The sequence below is a fragment of the Vicugna pacos genome, chromosome 11, assembly GCF_048564905.1.
Source record: "Vicugna pacos chromosome 11, VicPac4, whole genome shotgun sequence".
Taxonomy (NCBI): Eukaryota; Metazoa; Chordata; class Mammalia; order Artiodactyla; family Camelidae; genus Vicugna; species Vicugna pacos.
In genome coordinates, this window is record NC_132997.1 from 25,052,511 (window position 1) to 25,077,002 (window position 24,492).

Sequence of the window (24,492 nt, forward strand, 5' to 3'; positions counted from 1 at the left end):
CAAGGTATATTCAAAGTCCTGAATGAAAATAAGATGCAGCCTAGGGTACGCTATCCAGCAAGGCTGTCTTTTATAATAGAAGAAGAGATAAAGAACTTCACAGACAAGCAAAAACTAAAAGAGTTTAGCAACACTAAACCCATGCTAAAAGAAATAGTCACAGGTCTACTCTAAATAGAAAAGAAGCAGGATGCTACAAAAATGAGAAACTCATAACTGGAAAGGAGATAACTGCCATGAATTACAAAAAGAATAAAAGAAGACATCTAAATCATAAAGAGTGGAGGGAAGCAAGGAAAGCCACTGTGAAAACGGTATGGAGATTCCTCAAAAGACTAGGAACAGACTTACCATATGACCCAGGAATCCCACTCCTGGGCATATATCCAGAAGGAACCCTACTTCAAAATGACACCTGCAAAATGTTCATAGCAGCACTATTTACAATAGCCAAGACATGGAAACAGCCTAAATGTCCATCAGCAGATGACTGGATAAAGAAGAAGTGGTATATTTATATGGTGGAATACTATTCAGCCACAAAACCCGACAACATAACGCCATTTGCAGCAACATGGATGTTCCTGGAGAATGTCATTCTAGGCAAAGTAAGCCAGAAAGAGAAAAATACCATATGAGATTGCTCATATGAGGAATCTAAAAACAAAACAAAACAAAACATAAATACAAAACAGAAACAGACTCATAGACATAGAATACAAACTTGTGGTTGCCAAGGGGGTGGGAAGGGACAGACAGGGATTTTAAAATGTAGAATAGATAAATAAGATTATACTGTATGGCACAGGGAAATATATATAAGATCTTGTGATAGCTCATAGCAAAAAATATGTGACAATGAATATATATATGTTCATGTATAACTGAAAAATTGTGCTCTACACTAGAATTTGAATTAACATTGTAAAATGACTATTACTCAATTAAAAAAAGTGCAAAAAAAGTATACTCCTATACTAACTACTATACATAAAACAGATAAACAGCAAGGACCTACTGTATAGCACAGGGAACCATATTTAATATCTTCTAATGGTCTATAATGAAAAAGAATATGAAAAGGAATATATATATATATATATATGTACAACTGAATCACAATGCTATACACCAGAAATTAACACAACATTGTGAACTGACTACACTTCAATAAAAAACATAAAGCATATAAATAGCAACTATTAAAAAATACTCATTCCTATCAGAAAAAATTATTCAGTAGCAAAACTGAGAACTCTACAGTTTGTAAATCACATCCCCATTCTTATTCCATCTCTATAAAGTGTTCTTTATCAGGGACATAAATATTCCTTTTCACGCTAAACCATTTTCTCTTCCAGATTACCCTGCTACTAAATCAAGCACTCACATAGAAAGTAAGGCATCTGCAAACTTTTTTTCGCATTGCTCCAGACAAGCTTTGTCTTAAAATAACCTAACATCAAAACTCTGTGAGGAACCCCACCTTCTCAGGTGGAGCTTTGGGCTGTGAGCTTTGAGAGCTATGAGCAGTGTGCACACTTTACATAAGCAGCCCACATTTCACACTGGCCCACCTCGGAAGTACTGATGCACAGAGAAACGCTGTGAAGTGGAGACTCGTGAAAGAAACTAGTGCTGAACCACAGGACTGAGATGCTGACTCAGTCTGCTAATTCCTTGGACTTTATACAGACGGGCATGAAGAGTAATTGGAGGTCATCTGTCAGTCTAATTATAAACATAAAGGAAAATAAATACAGAAGACCATTGTCCCACAAATAAATATGATAATATTAAGAAAGGAAAGGGAGCCCTAAAGAAAGGATTATTTATTCAGATCCAACAAATTCTGAACGACAGTAATTCTACCAAAGTGGACTGAATTCACTGAAACAGTCCTTAGATTTATTTTTTCTAAACAAACTTCATAAACAAAATTGCAGGAGAAATGATTTACTTAAGACCAACTGATTGTCAAATCACTTTTGTTAACGTGTATCTGCTGGTTTTTATACAGGAGACCACTATTTCTTCATCACATTGTGCCAGGTATAAATTACCATTTATTACCTGAGAGTGGGAGGGTATATAGCTCAGTGGTAGAGCATGTACCTAGCATGCATGAGGTCCTGGGTTCAATCCCCAGTACCTCCATTGAATAAATAAGTAAGTAAACCGAATGACCTCCCTCTGCAAAACAAACAAACAAAAAATAGAGTACTATTTATTACTTGAAAAAAAAGGGAAGAAAATGTTACCTTTAAAAAAAAATTCTGGAAGCCATTATTTAACTGGTGGTTCTCTCCAACCAGTTGTTCAAATTAGAGACTTTACTGTAGTATATTTGGGGATAGGGGATCATTTCCAGTCAACTTCTAATTTCTAATCATTACTGTCTGCCCTTTTGTGAAGATACTAGTTTTCAGTGGTGTTGATAACAATCTAATTAGCTATTTATTGTGAAATGAAAAGGCATGAGGAAGAGATAAGGGCTGCAAATTCAATTATGCTCTTTGTGTTACCAAATAAGAAACACATTTTTAATTCCAGGTCCCAAACTAAACTGCGAATCCCCTTGTAGTGACTTCAGAAATTAAAAAAAAAAATCACTTGCCTAAGACTTCATAAGAGGAAAAAATAAGATCAAAGAGAAAAGAGCCGAAGTATTCTTCCTTCTGAATGAATTTTAAAGCATTCAAGAGTAGAAGAAAAAAAATGTCTAGGGTGTTAGAATCCCTTTGAATACTTTGAAATTATGAAGCACACACACACACACAAATGCTTTGGGTTGCTCAGATTACTAAGCAGAACAATTGTTTAATTGCTTGGCACAGGACATTCTAGTAATGGGAAACCCAAATTCCTGGCAGTGATGTGAATCATTAACAGTGACATGCCTTCATATAGTGGTTCAAAGACAGGTGCACGCACCCAACGCAGCGAGACAGACACACAGAGATAAGAAACCAGGAATTTGGGGAGGAACCGGTATCCATGGAGGCTACAGTTTCCTGAATAACACAGAGCACGGCCACGTTACTGACCATTAATCCCAAGTCTGACGCCTCCTACCTTAAGTAATCAGTGAACAAGAAAGGGAGATACAGCACGTATACTGTGCTTCTGACTCCATCAGAAAATATGCAGTTAGAAAACTTTGAGCAAAAAAAAAAAAAAAAGTATATATTCTTTAGTCGTAAATCAAAGGCTCACAAGATACCATAAATGCTGTATTTCAAGCAGCACTGTAGAAAAAGCATAGAAAGAGAAAAAGAAAAGATACCATACCAGGTATCTCAAAAACAAATCCAAAGAACAGAGAAACTACCTTATAAGATCCTAAAATGCAGAAAGAGACGTCCATTCTTAAAGCATGACTTTTGATGTTTACATCACATATAACAAGAATTAACTCATTGGATATGCCTCTATCCTGTAGTTTCATGAATAATTATCAATAATTAAAAATAAGAGTTTAAAATAATAATTAGTTATTAATAATATCACCTCCAAATTTTAAGTTCTGTGATTTCAGTTTTTATTTTTCCCCAAAGACCTCTCCTGTTTCCCAAATTGGTTGTTTTTTTCCCCTTAATTTTTGCTCTTAAACATCTAATTTTAGAATTCTGGAAAACAATTTAGGGAAATGTAAAAAAAAGAAAATTAGACTCTTTCCTCTGTCATTTTAAGTCAATAAAATGTCTTAAGGTTTATAAAAAAAATTAATATAATATCACTGGTAGTAGTTCTTCAAAGAACTGCAGGATTTCGGAAGTAATCCGCTCAGCCATCTTCTGGGATGACTGCTCAGAGCCCCGTTTCCCAAACGCCCGGGCTGGGGATGGGGTGGCGGGGCTGCCAAGAGCCAGCCCCGTCTTCAATCAAAGCCACCACCTTGTTGTTCTGAGGCTAACGTGTCACACTTACTAGCACTTTCTAAGCAGCACTCATGCTCTGAGCACTTGGGGCACTTCACTCACGTCAGCCTCGCACCACCTGGAGGGAGGGAGACAGCGTCTCTGTGACGCCTCATGACGAGGAGGCACTGGGAAGTCAGTCTTCCGTCAGCAAATGGCAGAGCCCCAAGTCCAACCAGAATGTCCAGCTCAAGTCCTTGAACCACTCACCACTCCAGTAGACTGCTGGAGATGTTGGCATTCCACCAAAGACTTAATATACAGTAATCAAAACAGCATGGTATTGGTACAAAAACAGACCTATGGACCATTGGAACGGAATAGAGAGCCCAGAAATGAACCCACAAACTTTCGGTCAATTAATCTTCGACAAAGGAGGCAAGAATATACAATGGAATAAAGACAGTCTCTCCAGCAAATGGTGTTGGGAAAACTGGACAGCAGCATGTAAGTCAATGAAGCTAGAACACTCCATACACCATACACAAAAATAAACTCAAAATGGATCAAAGACTTAAACATGACAAGATACAATAAACCTCCTAGAAGAAAACATTGGTAAAACATTATCTGACATACATCTCAAAAATGTTCTCTTAGGACATTTTTCTACCCAAGCAATAGAAATAAAAGCAAGAATAAACAAATGGGACCTAATTAAACTTACAAGCTTTTGCACAGCAAAGGAAACCATAAGCAAAACAAAAGACAATATAAAAGTGGAGGAGTCTATCAGAGGTTTTCAGAATCCCATAGAGACAGCCTGAATGCCCGGGGGAAGGAAGCAGAGCAGCTGTGGCAGGAGCCTACTGCACCGCTGCCCGGCTCCAAGTGCTAAAAGACCAGATTCTCATCTCTGGGCACTCACCCGAGAGGTCTTGCTTCTGAACTCTGGAACCTATTTCCTCCCCCGTCTGCTCCAAAGTTCTTCCAGCATCTGAGGACAGCCCCTGCACCCCACCCCTTCTGTGCCCATTTCTCTTCTCCGTCCGCTCAGATTTCCAGGCTGCTCTCCTGCCCTCCTGGCCACCCACCTTGGGAAGCTCTTTAAAACATGGTGCATACAATCAAATGTGATGCTGCAGATATGATCTGAACAAAAGCAAACAGGACTACTATTCCTTAGTATATGAGTTCTCTGTACTTATTAATGATGGCAGGGTCAAAGGGCTGCATTTGCCTGTTTTGAATTTTTAAACTCACAAAATACTAAGGAGGAGAGTGAATTACCTATAAATCTACTATTTGGAAAAAAAAAAGACTTACCAAAAAAAGAGACAGGAAAGAAAGGAAGAAAGAAAGGAAGAAAGGAAGGAAGGAAGGAAGGAAGGAAGGAAGGAAGGAAGGAAGGAAGAAAGAAAGAAAGAAAGAAAGAAAGGAAGAAAGAAAGAAAGAAAGAAAGGAAGAAAGAAAGAAAGAAAGAAAGGAAGAAAGAAAGAAAGAAAGAAAGAAAGAAAGAAAGAAAGAAAGAAAGAAAGAAAGAAAGGAAGAAAGAAAGAAAGAAAGAAAGGAAGAAAGAAAGGAAGAAAGAAAGGAAGAAAGAAAGAAAGGAAGAAAGAAAGAGGAAAGAAAGAGGAAAGAAAGAGAAGAAAGGAAGAAAGAGAAGAGAAAAAGGAGAAAGGAAGAAAGAGAAGAGAAAAAGGAGAAAGAAAGAAAAAGAGAAGAAAGAAAGAGTCTTTGCAGCTCACACATTTCTAACTTTCATTTTTAATTATTTAAAATTATGAAATATTTAACAGATACTATAATTAGAGAGAATAGCAAACACCCATGCACTTTCTTTTAATGCTAAATTTTTACCACATCTGCTTCAGATCTTATCCCTCCCTCTCCAGATCTGCTGTTCCTAAGTTGGTTTGTATCCATTTTCCTGTCTATACTTTCAGTTTTTTTATAAATCTACACAATGTAACTACCCTTCTGTAACCGCTTTTTCTGCCCAATAATATAGACTTACTCATGTTGAAACTTACAGCTAGAATTCATTCATTTTCAGTATTGTACAGATTTCCACTGTCTGAATATACAATAGTTTGGGCACCTAGTCCCCTATTAATGGATATTGGGGTTGTTTTCAGTTTTTCACTGTTACTAACAACATTAAAGTGAATAACCTGAATTTCCTTGGTGCATATGCATGGGAGTTTCTCAAGAATAGATAACCCAGAAGTTAAACAGCTGAGTTACATGCCTATTTTATAGCCTAAGATTTAAAATGGGATTCATGGCATTTATACACTTTTAAATTCCTTTTTCACTTGAAAAATATTAGTAAGTGTTAAAATAGTAGTAAGTGTTAAAATATAATAATAATACAAAATGTAATATATAAAATATAAAAATTTCACTTGAAAATAGAATTAATAATAATTGCTAATATCTCTCATCCATTAAAATACCTATCAGGAACATGTTAAGACACTTTACTTAGGTTTATTTAATGTACTTATTGACTGTCTACCATGTGCCAAGTTCCTTGTTTGATGCTGTGGATGAAAATGACCAAGAATGAAACAGTGTAGCTCCTGAACTTACCCAGCAGAAAAGGCAGTACACACATCAACAAGCAGCTCCTGAGAAAGTAGGACCTAGTGCAGCCGTGATGAGGGACGTGCACGGTTCACGTGGTGGAACGGAGTCAGGGAAGGGAGCTCTGAAGACCCAAGCGTGACGAAGCAGCCATCGTGGGGAGGGTGTAAAGTCAGGGAGGGGACAGGAAGGACACAAAGGCCAGAAGTCAGGAGCATGGCATTAGAGGAACTTGAAGGAATTCAGTATGGCTGAGGTCAAAGTGAGGCTAGATATGGAAGGACAGAGGAAGTTAATAAGGAAAACGGGGGCAGGAGGGTAGCTCAGTGGTAGAGCGCATGCTTAGCATGTGCGAGGTCCTGGGTTCAATCCCCGGTACCTCCATAATAATCCTTGTCGTTGCTAACATATAAAAAAAGAAAGAGTTTTTAAAAAATAAGGAAAAGGAACTGGCCACTGAAGCGAGGTTGGTCTGCTTTGCACTTGGGAAGAGTCACACGGGTGGTGGCGCAGGGATCAGCTAGGGGACGAGGCTGGAGGTGGAACAACCAGGTGGGCGGCTGCTTGTCCTGCAGGTGACAAGTGAGGACAACAGGGATTAGGGGAGTGAATTACCACCGATGGTCTTTGTCACAGAGGAGACCACATCTTCAAGACCTTTGGGACTGGGCATCTAAGAGAACAGTCACCTCATTACCACACCACGGAAGCAGAATGGGAGAGGCAGAAGGGGAGCGAGGAGGAGGTTCTGACTGCAACAGCGGGCTGGGAAGTGTTGCCAACACAGTGCCTCAAGCCCCTCTTTGAAATTTGTCAACAAGCTTCAAATCCCTGGCCGGGCATTCAAGCCCAGGGACCCTGCCAGGACACAGACTGCCACACCCCTCGTGTGCCCCAGGGCTCTAAGCCTCTTCCAAGCACACAGCAGACACGCCTTATGTTTGCTGGAAGGCAACTGTAACATTGCAACTCAGAACATTTTCCCCACAGATGCACTTTTAAACTGTATTTTTTCCCTAGAAAATAATTTGCTCTTTGGGGGAGTATTCAGTACAGTTGGGGGCAAAGTGAGGCTAGATATGGAAGAACAGAGGAAATTAATAAGGAAAATGGGGATGAGGTAGGGGATAGCTCAGCGGCAGAGTGCGTGCTTAGCGTGTGGCTTCAATCCCCAGTACCTCCATTAAAAAAAATCAAAATAGAATAATCCTTGTCATAGCTAACACTTAAAAAATAGGGTTAAAAAATAAGGAACAGGAGTCCCTATGACATACCTGTATTAACTCCCAGGTCAGCATGACAGCGGTAGAAGTCCGCCACTTATGGGGACAGAAGGTGGGTATGTGACATCCCGGCTTCCTGCACAGCCTCATAAACGCGAGCTCAGGGATGTTTACACATATATACTCAAACCACAACTTTTCACCCCCTCTTTTGCCCTTTGCTCTGCCCTTGGGTTGGCTGTCGGTCGCTGGTATTATGGTTGATGCGAAAGTCTAGAGACTCAGTGCAGAGCCACACTATGGTAACTTCACCCTGGCAGGACGACTCCCAGCTGCCGCATGACCCCGCGGTTCGGTGCCACACACAGGGATCAGCCAGCGGGCTTTCTCACTTAGCAAAGCATTATCGCCTACTTAGAAAGAAGCCTACTATTTTAGAATCATAAATACAGGAGGCATAAAAGTTCCTTCCTGGACAATGATCTTGCCTTATCAGGGCTATCGATAACTTGCAATGTGGTATTTTAGCCCACACGGTTATTGCACAAGAAAAGAATTTAACCTACTGAACAATTATACACCTCAGGCAACAGGAGTGAACCTTGACTCATCAAGATGCTCAAGTATTACAAGAACATCTTTTAAAAAGTAAGTCCTGCCACTGAAGCACAGGGCTGTGCCTTGAACTTGGAGTTCTTCAGTGCCTGCCGGCAGTCAGCTGTCACCAGTCACAGGAGACAGACCGCGCTGACTGAGCTCGCTTCCCAGCCCGTCTGCCTCCCAGCTAGGTGTGTTTCTACTTTTCATACTTCACTTTGTACGTGGCAATATACATGCAGCTTCAGCACTTTTAACACTTAGGTTTATTACTTTACTTCTTCCTGTAACATATAAACCAACCAGAGTTTCACTCATCATGTTAGAACGTTCTGAAATCACACATTTTCCCAGTTTCTCCAAGAAAGCAGTGCTTTGGAGATGAAAGAAGGTGATGGGAAGACTGTAAAAGAGGCTTTAAAAGATGTAACTAAAAAAATTCTGATTTGCACCAACCATCTGTAAGAAGACATCTTTGAGACAAACTATGACATTTCTGTCTGGAGTATTACATGGTATCAGGGAACTACTGTTATTTTTTAAAGATCATAATGGCAAGAAAGATAGTTTAAAAATTCTTCCCAGTTAGAGATGCATATGGAAGCATTTAAAGGTAAAATGACAAGAGTGTAGGTTTTAACTTAAGATACCCCAGTTAAAAAAAAATGATAATAGGAAAAAGAGATGAACAAAATGACAAAATACTGAAAATCACTGAAGCTAGTCAATGCATAGAAAAGTTCAGAATGCCATTCTCTCTCCTTTTTCAAAAACTTTTTATTTGAAAATTCCTCTAATAAAGGGTTAATTCTTTTCTAATTGTATATATTGAGTGCAGTTCTGTTCTGTTTTGTTTTAACTGGAATATTGACATCTGAGGATATTTTAAAATACTGCTAACAGTGGTTCTTTTTTTGCTGTTTTGTGTTTTTTGTTTTTTTTCAAGAAAGCAAAGCGAGGATTTATTAAGTGGCAGGACACTCTCAAGGGGACAGTGGGCAGACTCTGGTGAGTAGCTGCTGCTAGCAGTGGTTCTTGACTCATGTTTCCATGATCTTTGTAAGTGTGAGTATATTATGCAATTACTATATATTGCTCACCTTTTCCTTTGTTCTCAACTCATCAAACATTTGCTGAATTTCCAGCTTCCAGTCATCTTGCATGGAATGAAAAGATTCTTGAGGCATCTCAGTCATGACTGCCCTTTCAATAGCAGTCAGTTGTTCAAGAATTAAGGCAAATGATGGGCGAATGTGAGGGTCTTGTTGCCAGCATTCTAAAATAAACAAGAGTCACACTAATTCCGTTTCTCGGCATAGTTCAGATTATCAGCCCATAATGACAGTGTCTGCTGGAGACTTTAAAAATCAACTGATAATGATTTTTGAAAGTTTTATTTTACCCAGTGTCCATGTCAGCAGCACGCACAGTAATTCCTAGTAGATAAGGATTCTGTTGTCTATATTATTTGTCATTAATATGTAGACGCGTGTTTTCCCTGTCTTACCATGAACTGTGTCTCCTGAGTTGCCCTCCCCAGATGACTTGCAGGTACAGAGTTTTATATAACTCCACCCAAGAAGACCAAAGTCACTAAAATGTTATAATCACAAGAGAGGTTCTGAGAAACAGCCTAATAAGTAAGGTAACTGCTGCTTACAAAAAGAGTTAGTTAACGATTTTTAAAAGACAAAGGTGGAAATAGATAAGGTCGGGGCAAAAACCATGCCAGTGAAGACAGCAAAACATTTTTGATCATTAGGCAGAATTAAAAATAGCACATACAGAGCCAATTCAAGAGTGCCTTTGAACTCCCCTAGTGTATTTAATGAAACATTTCTTACCATCTAACTGAATTTTGTATAAATGAGTCACTATTAAACTGGGCTTTTTTCAAGTTACTCAGTTCATCAAAAATTTACCTGGCATCTCAGATCAAAGACATGGTTTCTAACTCTTGAAATAGTATCACGTATTTAAAATCACTTGAAAATGAGTATCACAGAAATTACTCTTTTGGTTAAAAAAATACAGATGTTCCAATGAGCAATTCCCTCCCCATTCCAGACGCACAAACACAGAGGTGCCCAAATACCTTTCATGAGCTTGGCAAACGGCTCGGGGCAGGTGGAAGGAACGGGCAGAGTGAGCTTGTTGACTGCCACCCCGTAAGCCACGGCAAGACCATCGATGCCCCGATAGGGGACCTCTCCCGTGAGCAGTTCCCACAGCAGCACTCCGTAGCTGGAAAGCAACGTTTTCATACAGTTAAAAGGGGTCTTGTTTTTATGACGTGACTGGGGGAGAAACGTATCAGTGACTTCATCCAGCTCCTCGTAAGAATCCTCTCTTCCAAACGAGCCCTCGGCGCCATTACCCCAACGTGAGACGTGGGCTCTTCCAGTGAACATCCCAAACACGGGCCAAGGCACTCCTTGCCGGAAATCGGTGATGTGTTCATCACAGGAAGGAAAACTGCTGAACGAACAGGAAAGCTTAGGAGCCGTTAGTACGGGACTGAGTTAAACGGGGTCCAGAACCAGGCCACACTCCAGGAGTCATGTGGCTGTTCTGACGTTTGTCTGTATTTCGCTTTCCCCAGCCCTAGGTAAAAGCTCTTGAGGACTGTCAGGACCCTGAAGATTCCAGTCCCGCAGAAATCTCATGCCACACACCGCAGGACTGACGTCGAACCATGCTGACTATTTTTAAATAGTTTTTGAAACTGTTCATCTTCCTGCCTCTCCCTTTATATTTTGGGAGACATGAAACTCATGTTTCCACGCACTGCCTTGTAGTAATGGACAAGCAGATCATGTGGGTGTCCCTGTGCCGGCTAGCAGGATGGAACACCTCTTTTTTGTAATGAATGAAGCTGAAGTGAAATGGGAATAAAAAACCAAGAACTCGGCTGCCACGCTCTCTGGAGTGCCAGCAAACGTGATGTAGCTTCACGGCCGCTTCACATCTTCAGAAGCAAATGAAATTACAAACAAGAACCAGAAAACGCATAGTGGAAGGATTTCTAAGTGATTTTTTGAATGAAGCTGAAGGATCAAATCTCACCACACATCCATACCACAGGTTCTACGTCTCCCAATTCAAAGCAGCACAGAAGAGCTGAGAAATAAGCCTTGTACGTTATATTTATTTGCTCTCGTAGACAATACCAGTCAGCGCTGTAGTTTCCCTCCATCTTCTCCAAAACAGACAGTGCATGCAGATTACCTTTTGAAATACCTAAAACATCAGTTGCTCCAGATGCTCACTTGACTTTCAATTAAAACACATAGGCATACAAGAAACAGTCACATTTAATCTATTTTTAAATTCTACTAACATCACTATACAGCCCAATTTACTTTCTTAATCTTTTAAAACTTCATTAACTTTTAAGTTAAGGGAAAAAAGTCGAAATTTAAAGCAGCAACTTAATTCTTATTTCTTCCCTTTTTGGGGGGAAGGGGGAAGTTAGGTTTACTTACTTATTTTTGGAGGAGGTACTAGGGACCGAACCCAGGACCTTGTGAATGCCAAGCGCGTGCTCTACCACTTGAGCTATACCCTCCTCCCTGCTTATTTCTTGTTTGTGGCTGATACATCACATTTGAGCATAGTTTTAAAGATAGTAAACAGAAGGTAACAATGAGCCTGGAGGAAAGGCAGAACAGCTCAGGATAATACCCGAAAAGTCATTTACACGTGGCCTGGAATTGATTCCCAAGTCTCATTTGAGTATCTCCTGATCTTAAGAGGTGTGGGGTTCACAGCATCACAAATACAACAAACCCTCTCCGAAGAAGACCTGGCCTGCAAAGAAATCCTCTGGAGTCCAGGTGCAGGTCATCACGGATGTGATTACTTCATTTACAGACCTCTCCACGAGTGCCTGCTGGACTCTAGACTATGTACTGAAAACGTCAGAAAAGGAAAGTATAAACAACAGAACGTGCCCATTCAAAGGGGCCTCAGGGGTCCTCCAGCTGATGATCTACAGGCCCTAAGCCAGTGTTTCCGTCCTGAGGTCCTCAAATCTGGGGCTCCTTCTCCAGCAGGAGGAGTAACAGGGCACCATTGTGCAGGCAGCAGACCTGAGTTTCAGCTTTGGGACTATCACTACTTGCTAGCTTTGTCCCCATTCACCCAGCCTTGAAGCTGATCTGGAAACATCTATAAAACATGAGTGGTACCTGCTCTGCCATTTTAAAGCACGGTTATATATATATGTATGGGACTATATAATGCAGTAGTTGTGAGTTATATAATGCTGTAACTATTAGTAATTAAGTTGAAGTCAGTATTTTTCAAAGGCTATCTGCTCAGTTTCTTGAAAATTATCTATATTATGATGCATCAGCAAAGATAACACTCTTAATTTCAAGAATAAGTAAATTTAACTCAACAAAAATCACCTCAGTGTAGGGAATCAAAACGTTCTTAGAATAAATGAAAACTGTCTAAATTCAAAGAAGCTTCTTTGCTCTTCTCATTAGCCAATAACAAAATTGAAACAGACAGTAACAACCACACAACTTTGCCTCTCGGAAGTTTCAGAGAATGAATGACTCAGGACAGGTCATTTTCCCAGAGAGTATTCTGGCAAAAACCAACGTGGAAAAATAACAACCTGAATTCTTTTGATGGGACAACTTCTAAAGTATAATGCGTATTTTGCTGCTCTCTAAATCTGGGTGGGATATAGTATAAAAAGCTCTCTCCTGGGAACACAGCAGCCCAATGATTAAGGGCTGTGGCAGCAGGAACTTGGGCCTCAGGCCAGAGACCAGAGTCCACCACTCACTAGGTTTACAGCCATCACCTCTTGGTGCCTTGGGGACCTTCTCTGTGAAACTGGGGTGATTGCAGGAGACACTGTAAAAGTCCAGTGACAACATCTGTCACAGTTACCTTGCAGTGTAATAGCGGGTAAAGAGGAAGGGGGCCAAGAGAGGATGATGACTAAATACACCAGTGTGTATACTGGTCCACTGCACCACAGACTACAGCAACGTTTCTAGTGAAGCTACTTCTACGGGAACGTCATCAAAGGAGATTCTAGAGCAAAGGTCTGTGCAGTTCAGAGGGTGGCCTTCCCCGCCTTACACACCTGACAGCTTTGGACTCTGGTATGCTTTCATACATTGATGCCTTCTGGAGACCCATGGGATATATGGATCTATATTTAGATGGCGCTGGAGGTCAGTAGTTTCTGGTCCTTTTCATGGTATTTTGTCTTTTTTTTCTTCCTGTCACCTACTTTGTTCTCAGCCGCCAATTTTTACTGTAACTAGCTTAGCACCCCTCTCCCCTCTTCTTCTTCTTTTTTTTTATTGAAGTACAGTCAGTTACAATGTGTCAGTCTCTGGTGTACAGCACAATGTTCCAGTCTTGCATATATATACATACATACATTTGTTTTCATATTTTTTCGATTAAAGGTTATTACAAGATAGTGAGCATAGTTCCCTGTGCTATACAGAAGAAACTTTTTAAAAATCTATTTTTATATATAGTGGCTAACAGTTGTAAGTATCAATCTCCCAAATTTATCCCCTCCCACCCCCCTTCCCCAGTAACCATGAGATTGTCTGCGAATCTGTTTCTGTTTTGTAGATGAGTTCAGTGTCCTTTTCTTTCTTTCTTTTTTTTTTTTAAGATTCCACATATGAGTGAGACCATATGATATTTTCCCCTCTCCTTCTGGACCACCTCACCCAGAATGACAATCTCCAGGTCCATCCATGTTGCCACAAATGGCATTATCTTATTCTTTTTTGTGGCAGAGTAGTATACCATTGTATAAACATACCACAACTTCCCTAACCAGTCATCTGCCGATGCACACTCAGGCTGCCCCCATGTTGTGGCCATTGTATATAGTGCTGCTATGAACACTGGGGTGCATGTATCTTTTCACACTAGAGTTCCCTCCAGATATATACCCAGAAGTGGGACCACTCCCTCTCCCCTCTTCTGATTAATACTTCGGACAACCCAGCTTATAAAATTGAGAAATAGAAATAAACAGATTCTGAGAGAAGACCTCTCCATGAGTGTTTGGACTTGAAGACTCATGTTTTGGCTGGTTTTAGAAATTCTTTTTTTCTTACTTCTTGATTCTCATCTATGTTTACAGTAGACGAGGTTGCTCTAAAGCATTTATGGAGATTGTGCAGCATTTCTGTAGCTTATAATTACAGTTTATTAAAAAGGCACACATAACAAAATGGTTATAGTCTTAAGTAACTATTTTAAATGTAAAACAGATTTATGATATATTTTATTAGGTATGAGAGTCTTGAAGTATTCTTAAAAGAATCACCTGTTTCACTTAAGTATTTTGGCATTATATGGTCAGAGATGACCATAATTATATCAAAGAAAACACTTAATGTTTTATGGACACATGTGCTCTGGCTCCACCAGCAGAGTCTGAATCATTAAGTAAAGGGTGAGGCTGAAGCATCCGTGTTTTTCAAAAGGGCCCTAAAACACTATGAACCCCCTGACACAGGTGACAAATTTCTTAAAAATCCTAAAGAGAACAACTATATTTTAAATGTAGAGGATAAGCTTTACATTTAAAGGAATTTTGGAGAACTTAAACTAACAGGGGCTCTGCCACTAGAAGTGTGAATTTGAGAGGAACTTCTGGTGCATCCAATGATTAGAGGAGGAGAGCACACTACTCAGCCATAATAAAGAATGCAGTCATGCCATTTGCAGCAACATGGATGGACCTAGAGATGATCATACTTAGTGAAGTAAGTCAGACCGAAAAAGACAAATATCCTATGGTATCACTTACATGTGGAATCTAAAATATGACACAAATAAACTTATTTACAAAACAGAGACACATCCACAGACACAGAAAACAAACTTGTGGTTACCAAAGGGGAAAGGGTGGGGAGGGATGAATTGGGAGCTTGGGATTTTCAGATACAAACTACTATATATAAAAAACAGATAAACAGCAAGAACCTACTGTATAGCACAGGGAACTGTATTCAGTATCCTGTAATAAACCATAATGGAAAAGAATATGAAAAAGAATATGTATGTGTGTGTGTATACACACACACACACACACACATACACACACTGAATTACTGTGCTATACACCAGGAATTAACACAATCTTGTAAATCAACTATACTTCAATAAAAATTCAAAAAAAATTTTTTTAAAGAAGGAAAACCATGTTTGCTGATCATGAATTTGGAAGTCAGAGATATCTGGGTTCAAATTGTGGTTCTGTCCCTTAGGAGATATGGATTCTTAGCAAGTGACATTTCCTCTCTCAGCCCTAGTTTTCTCTTATGTTAAAAAAAAAACCTGGGATTTTACACACAACGAGATACCACTTCACAATCACCAGAGTGGCTCAGAACAAGTCAGCTAGCAACAAGTGTTGGTGACAATGTGGGGAAACCAGAAGCCTGTATTTATCCAAAGCTGGTGGGAATGAAAACTGGTGCAGCTGCTGTGCAAACAGTCTGGCACTTCTTCAAATGATTTACCATATAATCACCATATGGCCCAGCAACCTCACTCCTAGGTATGTACCCAGGAGAACTAATAACTTAAGTCCCCACAAAAACTTTGTCATAAATGTTCTTAGCAGCATTATTCAGAATAGCCAAAAAGTGGAAACAACCCAAATGCCATCAACTAATAAATGGATAAACAAAATGTGGTATTGCGCACCCAAGGGAATATTAATCAACAATAAAGAAGAATGAAATTCCGACACATCATATAACGTGAACCTTGAAAATACTATACTAACTGAAAAAAGTCAGGCACAAAGGACCATTTATATGAGATGTGCAGAATAAGCAAGTCTGGAGACACAAAATGCAGATCAGTGACTGCCTTGGGTTGGGAGGAATAGAGTGAGGGGGGTGATGGCTTTGGGCTGCAGCGTTTCCTTTTCTGGATTATGAAAATGTTCTAAAATTGGTTGTGGTGAGGTATGTATACAACTCCACTAATCTGCTAAAAACCACTTAACTGTACAGTTTAAATGAGTGAATTGTACAGTATGTGAATTAGATCTCAATAAAGCTGTTCAGAAAAACCAGAAAAAATCCCTAGAATTTTAATACTAGACACACACAGCACTTTATGAGCTCATAAAGTGCTGTGTGTATCTAGTATTAAATAAGGCAAGTAAGCTCCTGAGGCTGTAACTATGAACAGAGTGACTTTCTTCTGTTGTTCTGTGGTTGACAGTGTCTTCACTCCCTACTGAGTCACAGCTGGACGGAAAACCCAGATAACTTGGGACCCCATTTCGGTCCGGCTCCCCATCCTCAAACCGGAAGCTTTCATCTTCAGGGGATGCAACCTCTGAAATGGAGGAGCTGATCTGAATTTTTTTCCTGCAACTTCTATGATAATATGTTGTCTGTGAGTCACGAGAAACCAAAATTTTGCTCGAAGTGCAATTTACATTTATTTACTGACAGGCCTTACAAAACGGCATTCCTGTTAAACTCCAATTATAGGCGCTTTTAATCAAACCTCAGATTTAACAAGGTTCTCCTGTCACACAGAGGTCACATGACAACAAAAATCTCAAGCTACTCATTCTGCTGTGAGTACAACTGCCTTGATCAAAACCATAGGCGCTTCTTCCAAAAGGCCCATACGGCTCCCCCTGAACTTACAACGGGGTTACTTCTGGTAAATCCAGTCAGTTAAAAACATCATAAGAAGCCAAGCTACCAAAGATTCACCCAGCCTTTCTTAAAAGTGCTCAGAACACTTACACCAGCCTATGGCTGGACAAAAGCGTCTAACACAAAGCCTGCTTTGCAGTAAACTGTTGAGTATCTCACGCAGTTGATTGCACCCTGTACCAAAAGTGAAAAACAGAATGGGTGCCTGCACAGAATGGTTCCTTCTAAGTGTAGCAGCCATTTCTCTTTGTGACCACTTGGCTTAGTGGGAGCTTGCAGGCCACTGCCTCTTGCCCAGACACACAAGAGAGGCTTGGACCACATGCCACTAGCCTGGGAAAGACCAAAATTCCAACTCCCAAGGACACGTTCTACAGAATGCACACTGCTTTCCCACCATCGTAACGTCGAAAAACTGTTATGTCGAATAATCACAAACTGGGGCCCATTTGTATGCTCCTCCAGGCTCAGAGGTACTGAGCACTTGGGGACTCATTCAAAGGAAAAACAGTAGCCAGCGTTTGAGGACGTCTGCAAAAGCAAGACGCATGGTGCTCACTCACCTCCAGATGTCGCTTCCCTTGGAAAACACAGACGACTTGATAACTTCGGGGGCCATCCAGGCGTAGGTGCCCGCCGCACTCATTCTGGTGGTCCTGTGCCACTCCCTCGCTAAGCCAAAATCTGTGATCTTCAACGTTTTATTGCACATGTCATCATTCTCGATCTTCTCAAGTAGCAGAACTAAAGACAAATCAAAGGCAGAATGTTTTCAGATTTGTATACATTTTCAGCTACAACTTTTCTTCTGCATTTAAGACACAATTTTCACTGCCACTGGCAGAGTCCTGAGAATGAACCTGTATTTTACCCTTTTATCTTACTTACATCATGTTTTTCATAACCTTTCGTGGGTCATTTGTACCTGAAGCTGTAAGTTTCAAAAAAAAAAAGAAAAACCCACAGACACAATGCAGCTGAGCACTCTTTATGAATGTTTCTCTTTATGAGAAAATAAATGATTTCCAGGGGCAAGAAACACTGAGCTATCACAGGTAGAATCAGGAGTCTGTGAAAGTTTACCTGCTAGAAAAAGACATTGTTTTTTTCCACTAAGATAGGTCCTGTTCTAAATGCAGAGTCTTTTCTAGAGAATATTGCAAATTGATGACACAGCACCATAAATCATTATTATAAATCATTGTCTTATCTAAAATTTGCAAAATGCTTGTGGATATTTTAACCCATGAAGGAATTTTACGAGGTGTGATTGCTTTACTGAAGCTCAAAATACAGCAGAAAGTAAAAACTTCAGGGAAACCTTATCCAGATTCTGGTTTCCCCCAGGCAGAACCCCCACTCCCGCCCCCTGACAAAATACAGAATGCACAAGGGCAGCTTTCAGGAGGGTCTTTCCTGGGCCCTCTCCGTGAGAGGCAGGGAGCAACTTTCATGCCAGGGTCTGCCCTGAACTCCTGCATAACAGTAGCTAAAATAAGCCAGCTCTTCCTCACTCCTCACCTGCACCTGCCCGCCCCGCCCTTCCCGGTGCGGTGGGTCCCTCTCTCCCCTAGTAGATTTCCCCCCACCTATAACCATGCAGAAACGTTTCCTAGGTTTTCCGTTGGGCTCTGACACAACTATGTGTACACGTTACTCCTCGTTTGCTACAAGGGGAACGGGCTTAACTTACTATTTTGTCTAATGAGTCTCCTTGCTCCTTCCTTAAAACCCTGCATTCCAACTTTCAGCTCATCCAGTCTACCTCAACCCAGTGCTCTGCAGAACCCCTTCTCCAGTTCCCTGGCTCTGCATGACTTCCAGCCTCACTGCCTCCCACCTGGACGATAACCCTTCTAACCGGACCGCACGTGGACCACCTCCTCCTCTCCCCAACCCAGGCACCACCCCAGCAGACTCGTCTTCCTCAAGTTTCGTGCCATTCATTCATTTTTTTAAAGCCACTCATGAGGCCTAAACCACTGACATGATAACACCAGGGATGCATCTCAAAACTATCATGCCATAAAAGATGCCAGACATGAAAGGTCACATGCTACAATTTCGTGTGGCATTTTGGTATAGTGACAGAAATCAGATCAGTGGTTTCCAGAGGCCCAGGGGAAAGGTCTGACTGCAGTGCTACACAAGAGAACATCTTCGGTGACGACAAATTCTCTATCTTGATGGTGGTGGCGGTTACAGAATTACATACATTTGTAGAGATGCATCAGAATGAACACCCTCTGAGGGTGAATTTTCCTGTATGTAAATTACACCTCAATGAACCTGCATTTAAGAAAACTCCACAGTTCCCCATCACTTAGGGATAACACCCACATTCCTAAAGCTGGGCAAGCACAGCTCCGAGGTTTGCACAGCAACCTACCCCTCATCCTCTAGGGGTGCGCTCCCTCTGCTCAGGACAGGCTGGCTTCCCATCCAGCCCAGACGTGATCTGCTCGGGGCCACCTTCCCAATTCCCCTGAGCCACGGAAACCATCACCTCCTCCACACACGCATGGACTGGGAGTTGCTGTCACAGCGCTATGGAGCCCAAGGTCCCATAACTGTTTTCACCTCTGACTCCTCCACTAGACTGTCATCTCTGAGACAGTGATTATTTAAGAGAGAGAGAGAGAGAGGGAGAGAGATGCTGGGGAGAGGAGGAAATGGTAGGAAACCTGTTCAATCCCTGTTCCTACGCACACACCTACTCTGTGTCGAGTCCGACTCAGAGCACGTGCCTAATGTTTACATATGAAATAAACAAAACATGTATTTGCCCTTTGCCCGTGTCATTCCCATCGAATAGAAATAAAAACCAATCAATGACAGAGTCACCAGCAAGTAGTCAGTAGTCACTATATTCCTGGTACTGTACAAGCATTGTTTCATTCAAGCCTCACAAAAATCCCAAGTGATGGGACTTCATTAGCAGAGGATAATTAGTGCTGAAAAAATAATGAAGCAACACAGTGAACCCAATTAAACTGTAATCGAAATTTCAGAGTTAACAGGGTATGTGTGTGGAGGAAGGGGAGGAGTCATTAGTCAGGTTTCACCTTGAAAAATAAAATGAAAATAAGTCTACTTTATTATTTTTCATTTGCATAGATACACATTTTATTGAAGTATAGTCAGTTTACAATGTTGTATCAATTTCTGGTGTACAGCATAATGTTTCAGTCATACATAAACATACATCATTCATGTTTTCATATTCTTTTTTACTGTAAGTTACTACAAGATATTGAATATAGTTCCGTGTGCTATACAGTATGAATTTGTGGTTTATCTATATTTTATCCTTTATTTAACATTTCTGTCATCACTGCAACCATGCACTAACTCTTAAAAGGGCAAAAACAGACAAGTGTGGGAGGTTTCTTAGAATAAACTTCCCCCACAAAATGGGAGAACAGTGTGACACTCTCCCTGTTGGATTTGTTGGAACATGATCATGAGGACCATTTTCCCAAACACTAGTTGTAGGACTGAGGACATTCTGTTTGTCAGGTGCACGCACAGGTATCAGACAACCCACAAGGCGATGCTTTAGGTGTACACTATTAATCATCTGTACTTGATAGATAAGGAAACTGAGACACAGAGATGTTGAGTAATCTGTCCGAGGTCACACAGCTAAGGACTAGTGACTCTCAAGCAGTATGACCCCTGAGCCCATGGTCCTAACTACTGTCTACATTGCTCAGTTTACAGCTTTTTATCAATTTTTCACAAGGGCTTTATCCTCTGGAAATCTGTCTGCTTTCAGGGGCCCAGTCTCCTCCTTTCTGATATCCTAGGGACTCACTACCAGCTGATCTAAGCAGAGGCACTACGGCAAGTGATGAAAGCAGGTGCTCCAGGGCCAGACTGCTTGATTTACACTCTGTCCTTCTGCCCTTTGCCTGTCAGGGGAACTATGACAGTGAATACAGCGCAAGGTTGTAGGGAGGAGGAAATGAACCCATGTCAAGTGCGCAGAAGAGTGTCTGAAACACAGCAAGCACTTGGTAAGGATTACACACACATAACACATCCACATCCACACCCTTTATCAAGGGTTTGAAAGTATTTTTAGCAAATCTTCAAAATCACTTTCATGGATGGCAGGAAATCCTATCACTCTGCAGGGCTTGAAATTTCACTTTGCAATGGATTCACATTCATACCATCAATTTAGACGGTCAGAAAAATCAAAGAGTTAATGCAGCTGGAGAGAACCAGCGCTGGGCTGAAACGTGAAGAGACACCTGAGCGGGGACTTAGACAGGTCACCAACACTGACAAGTACTGCTGTGTGGTACTGTTTCCTCCCCCAAGCAATCTTCTAATTATAAGATTTGTAAAGCAAGGACCTCCTGTTTTCTATGCCCCAATATCACCTAACACAACACCTGCTACCTCAAGTGTTCAGTGGAATAGTTCTTGACAATGATCACCAGTCCTAATAAGGATATTGTCTACCATTTACTAATCCTCTTCTATGTATATTTGTTTCCATCCATTGAATATCTCATTGGATCCTCATATCATTCATTTTTTAAATTTTGGGGGGGGTAATTAAGTTTTTATTTATTTAATTATAATTTTTTTAAAAATGGCAGGACCAGGGATTGAACCCAGGACCTTGTGTATGCTGAGCACACACTCTACCACTGAGCTATACCCTCCTCCCACCTCATACTATCCTATGAAGTGCAAATTACAATCTCCAGTTTACAGTTTAGAAATGTTATCTGGTTTTCGGAGTGAAAAAAAACTGAATGAAAGGCCACAAATGGCAAAATATCCTTCTTTCTTAGTGGTGAGCTCTATTCCATTACATATATATATGCTGCATCTCCATTATCGATTCAACTTTTGATGTGCACTTAGGATGCTTCCGTATCTTGGCAATCATAAATAATGTTGCTGTTAACAGCAGGAGGTATGTATCTTTCTGAATTAATTCTTATTTTGTGGTTGGCTTTATTCCTTTGATAACTACGTAAGTTAAAAAGCTAAATCTCTCAACGTCCTTAGAAACAACGAACAGTACATATATGTAAATTTAAAAATATATGTGCAGTTAAAAAAAAAAAAAGATCTATCAAGCCAAGAAAGACACAGAAGAAACTTAAAAGACATGTTACTAAATGAAAGAAGCCAGTCTGAAAAGGCTACAAACTGTATGATTCCAATCAAATGACATTCTGGATAAGGCACAGCTACAGAAACAATAAAAAGATCCTGGGGAGAGGGAGGGAGGGATGAATAGATGGAGCACAAGGGATTTTTAGGGCAATGAAATTATTCTGTGTGATACTATAGTGGCTACATGTCATTATGCATTTGTCAAAACCCATAGAATGTACAACATCGAGAGTGAACCCTAATGTAAACTATGGACTTTGGCTGATAATAATGTGTCCATGTTGGTTCATCGATTGTACCAAATGTGACACACTGATGAGGGATGTTGACGGTAGAGGAGTATGTGTGTGTAGGTGGGAAGGGCTATGTGGGAACTCTGTATTGTCTGCTCAGTTCTGCTGTGAACCTGAAACTGCTCTAAAAGAATAAAGTCTATTAAAAAAAAAAAAGGAAATGTTATCCAGATCATATGGCTACAATACAGGACCGGTTTTCAGATCCCATCCGCATGACTGTCTTTCCAGCCTTCTGTGCTACTGATCAAGCTACCAGTTATAAAAAGGGGGCAGAATAACCAGAAATTTCATTTTGCTAATTTTTGAGTTTTCCTTCCTTCCATGTCAGCTTAAAGTATATTTATCTCTCAGTCTTTATTCCTCATGAATATCAAGAAAAATAAATCTCTAATCCTTTAAAACTCTATATACTGAAACCACAGAAACAAACAAACAAAAAAGATACAGATAGATTAATTAGCTATTTCATGAGCTGGATTATGTTGTTTCCCCTTTTAATACTAATTTCACTTTTAAACAATGACATTCTTACCACCAAAAAAGACTTCAAGTTAATAATCAAGATGGCTTGCAGTTCCCTAAAACTTTGTTTTCCAGGACACTTTGACAAACATTATCTCCTCATTCTGTTAAACGACCAAATAGGAAGGTATGAGGAAGCAACGATTGTTCAAATAGGCATTAAAACCATTCCACGTCTCTAGACCCTCAGTGAGTCCTGGCAGCCCTTGAGAAGCAAAAACCTGAGAGAGGCAGCTCGAAAGTAAATAAAGACAGAACTAGAAGTGAGAATTAAAACCTAAATATTTAAAATTAACTGCATTTCTGAAGCAATGCCAGAGCAGAAAGTACTATTAGCAGCCTTTGCATGGATGGCTTGAGAACACTCCCCTCACCTGGAGTCCAAAGTTTCCAGGAGCCAAGTGCCTCCCTGCTTTGAACTAACAGAAGACAAGTTAAAATAACACTCCGAACGTCAAACATTTAGAGTCCCATGAAAGGCCCATTGTTTTGGATTCTGTTTCAGAGGTGTTCAGCAGAATTCCTCAAATTCCTTATCTTTTGGGCAAAGTGACCGAAACCAAAAATAGCCGGTGTCCCGCCAGGTAACGTGACCGTGCCGGGCACCTGGCCAGGTTTCAGCCCAGGACACGAGCTGGCCCTTCTCCTCCCCGCCCCTCCCCAGGAAGGGGGCCCCCAGGAACAACAATGCACAAACCTGGCACATCAACTTGGGGCCACAGAAATAGTAAATGCTCCCCTTTTGTGTGACTTTGGTGACGAGTTTGGCCCTGTGAGCCTTGTTCTATAATGATCAGCCTTTACGCCCTGGGGCTTTGTCTACTTATTCAACCAGGAGGCACTCGATTTTTCCAGCTCCTTTGAAGTCTCGCGTTGGTATTTTCTGAATTATAGTATACAACATCTATTTTTTTTCAAGCAATCACAATGTATCCATTCTATTTCCTCAACACTTATGGGAGTGCTGTGTCCAAATTCCATTTGAGTTGAACAGGTTCATTTCAATTAATCTTTAACTAAGAATATATTACCAAAAAAAAAAAAAGTCATAAGAAAGAAGTCAGTTGAGACCAGCAACAATGTGAAAGAATATATTAACAAAATATCACTTTTCTCAGTGGAACATGGTCAGGTTACACTGAACGTCAGCTCTGAATACAATCCACCTGTAATTCCAATTTATTCACAGGGAATAAATGATAACTTCCTAAATGTACCGAATAGCACTGAATTCGCTCGCATTCCTTCCCCTCTATTTCCACACACACACACACACACACACACACACGCTCCTCATTCACTCATCAGTCGAAGGAAACCTTCACCCTGGCCTTCCAGTGCCTTCCCCATCTCCTTCTCAGTGATCTTCTCAGCTCTTTTTGCACTCTCCAAAACGAACCCCATACTCTAACAATTCAGTGTGTTAAAAGCTGCTTCTAAAAAACGTGACTCTGCATCAGTGTCTCCATGCTCCTTGCACCTGCTGTGTGGACTGCCTGCCCCTTCCACCCACCCCCAAACCACACCTGGCCTCCACTTCCCACGGAAGCAGCAGGGCCCCAGCCCTGGATTCCCT

General features: G+C 40.7%; 1 protein-coding gene across 3 annotated transcripts in view; it reads right to left on the reverse strand.

The window, feature by feature from the left end:
• Nucleotides 1–24,492, reverse strand: part of MAP3K21 (mitogen-activated protein kinase kinase kinase 21) — a 59,084-nt gene that overhangs the window by 23,873 nt on the left and 10,719 nt on the right. For all 3 annotated transcript variants that reach the window (XM_072970950.1, XM_072970949.1, XM_006212356.3), the window contains exons 2-4: nucleotides 17,520–17,700; nucleotides 10,365–10,513; nucleotides 9,370–9,545 (exon numbers count right to left, since the gene is read on the reverse strand). In XM_072970950.1, coding sequence (XP_072827051.1) covers nucleotides 9,370–9,545; nucleotides 10,365–10,513; nucleotides 17,520–17,700 — 506 coding nt within the window. The remainder of the gene's footprint in view (nucleotides 1–9,369; nucleotides 9,546–10,364; nucleotides 10,514–17,519; nucleotides 17,701–24,492) is intronic.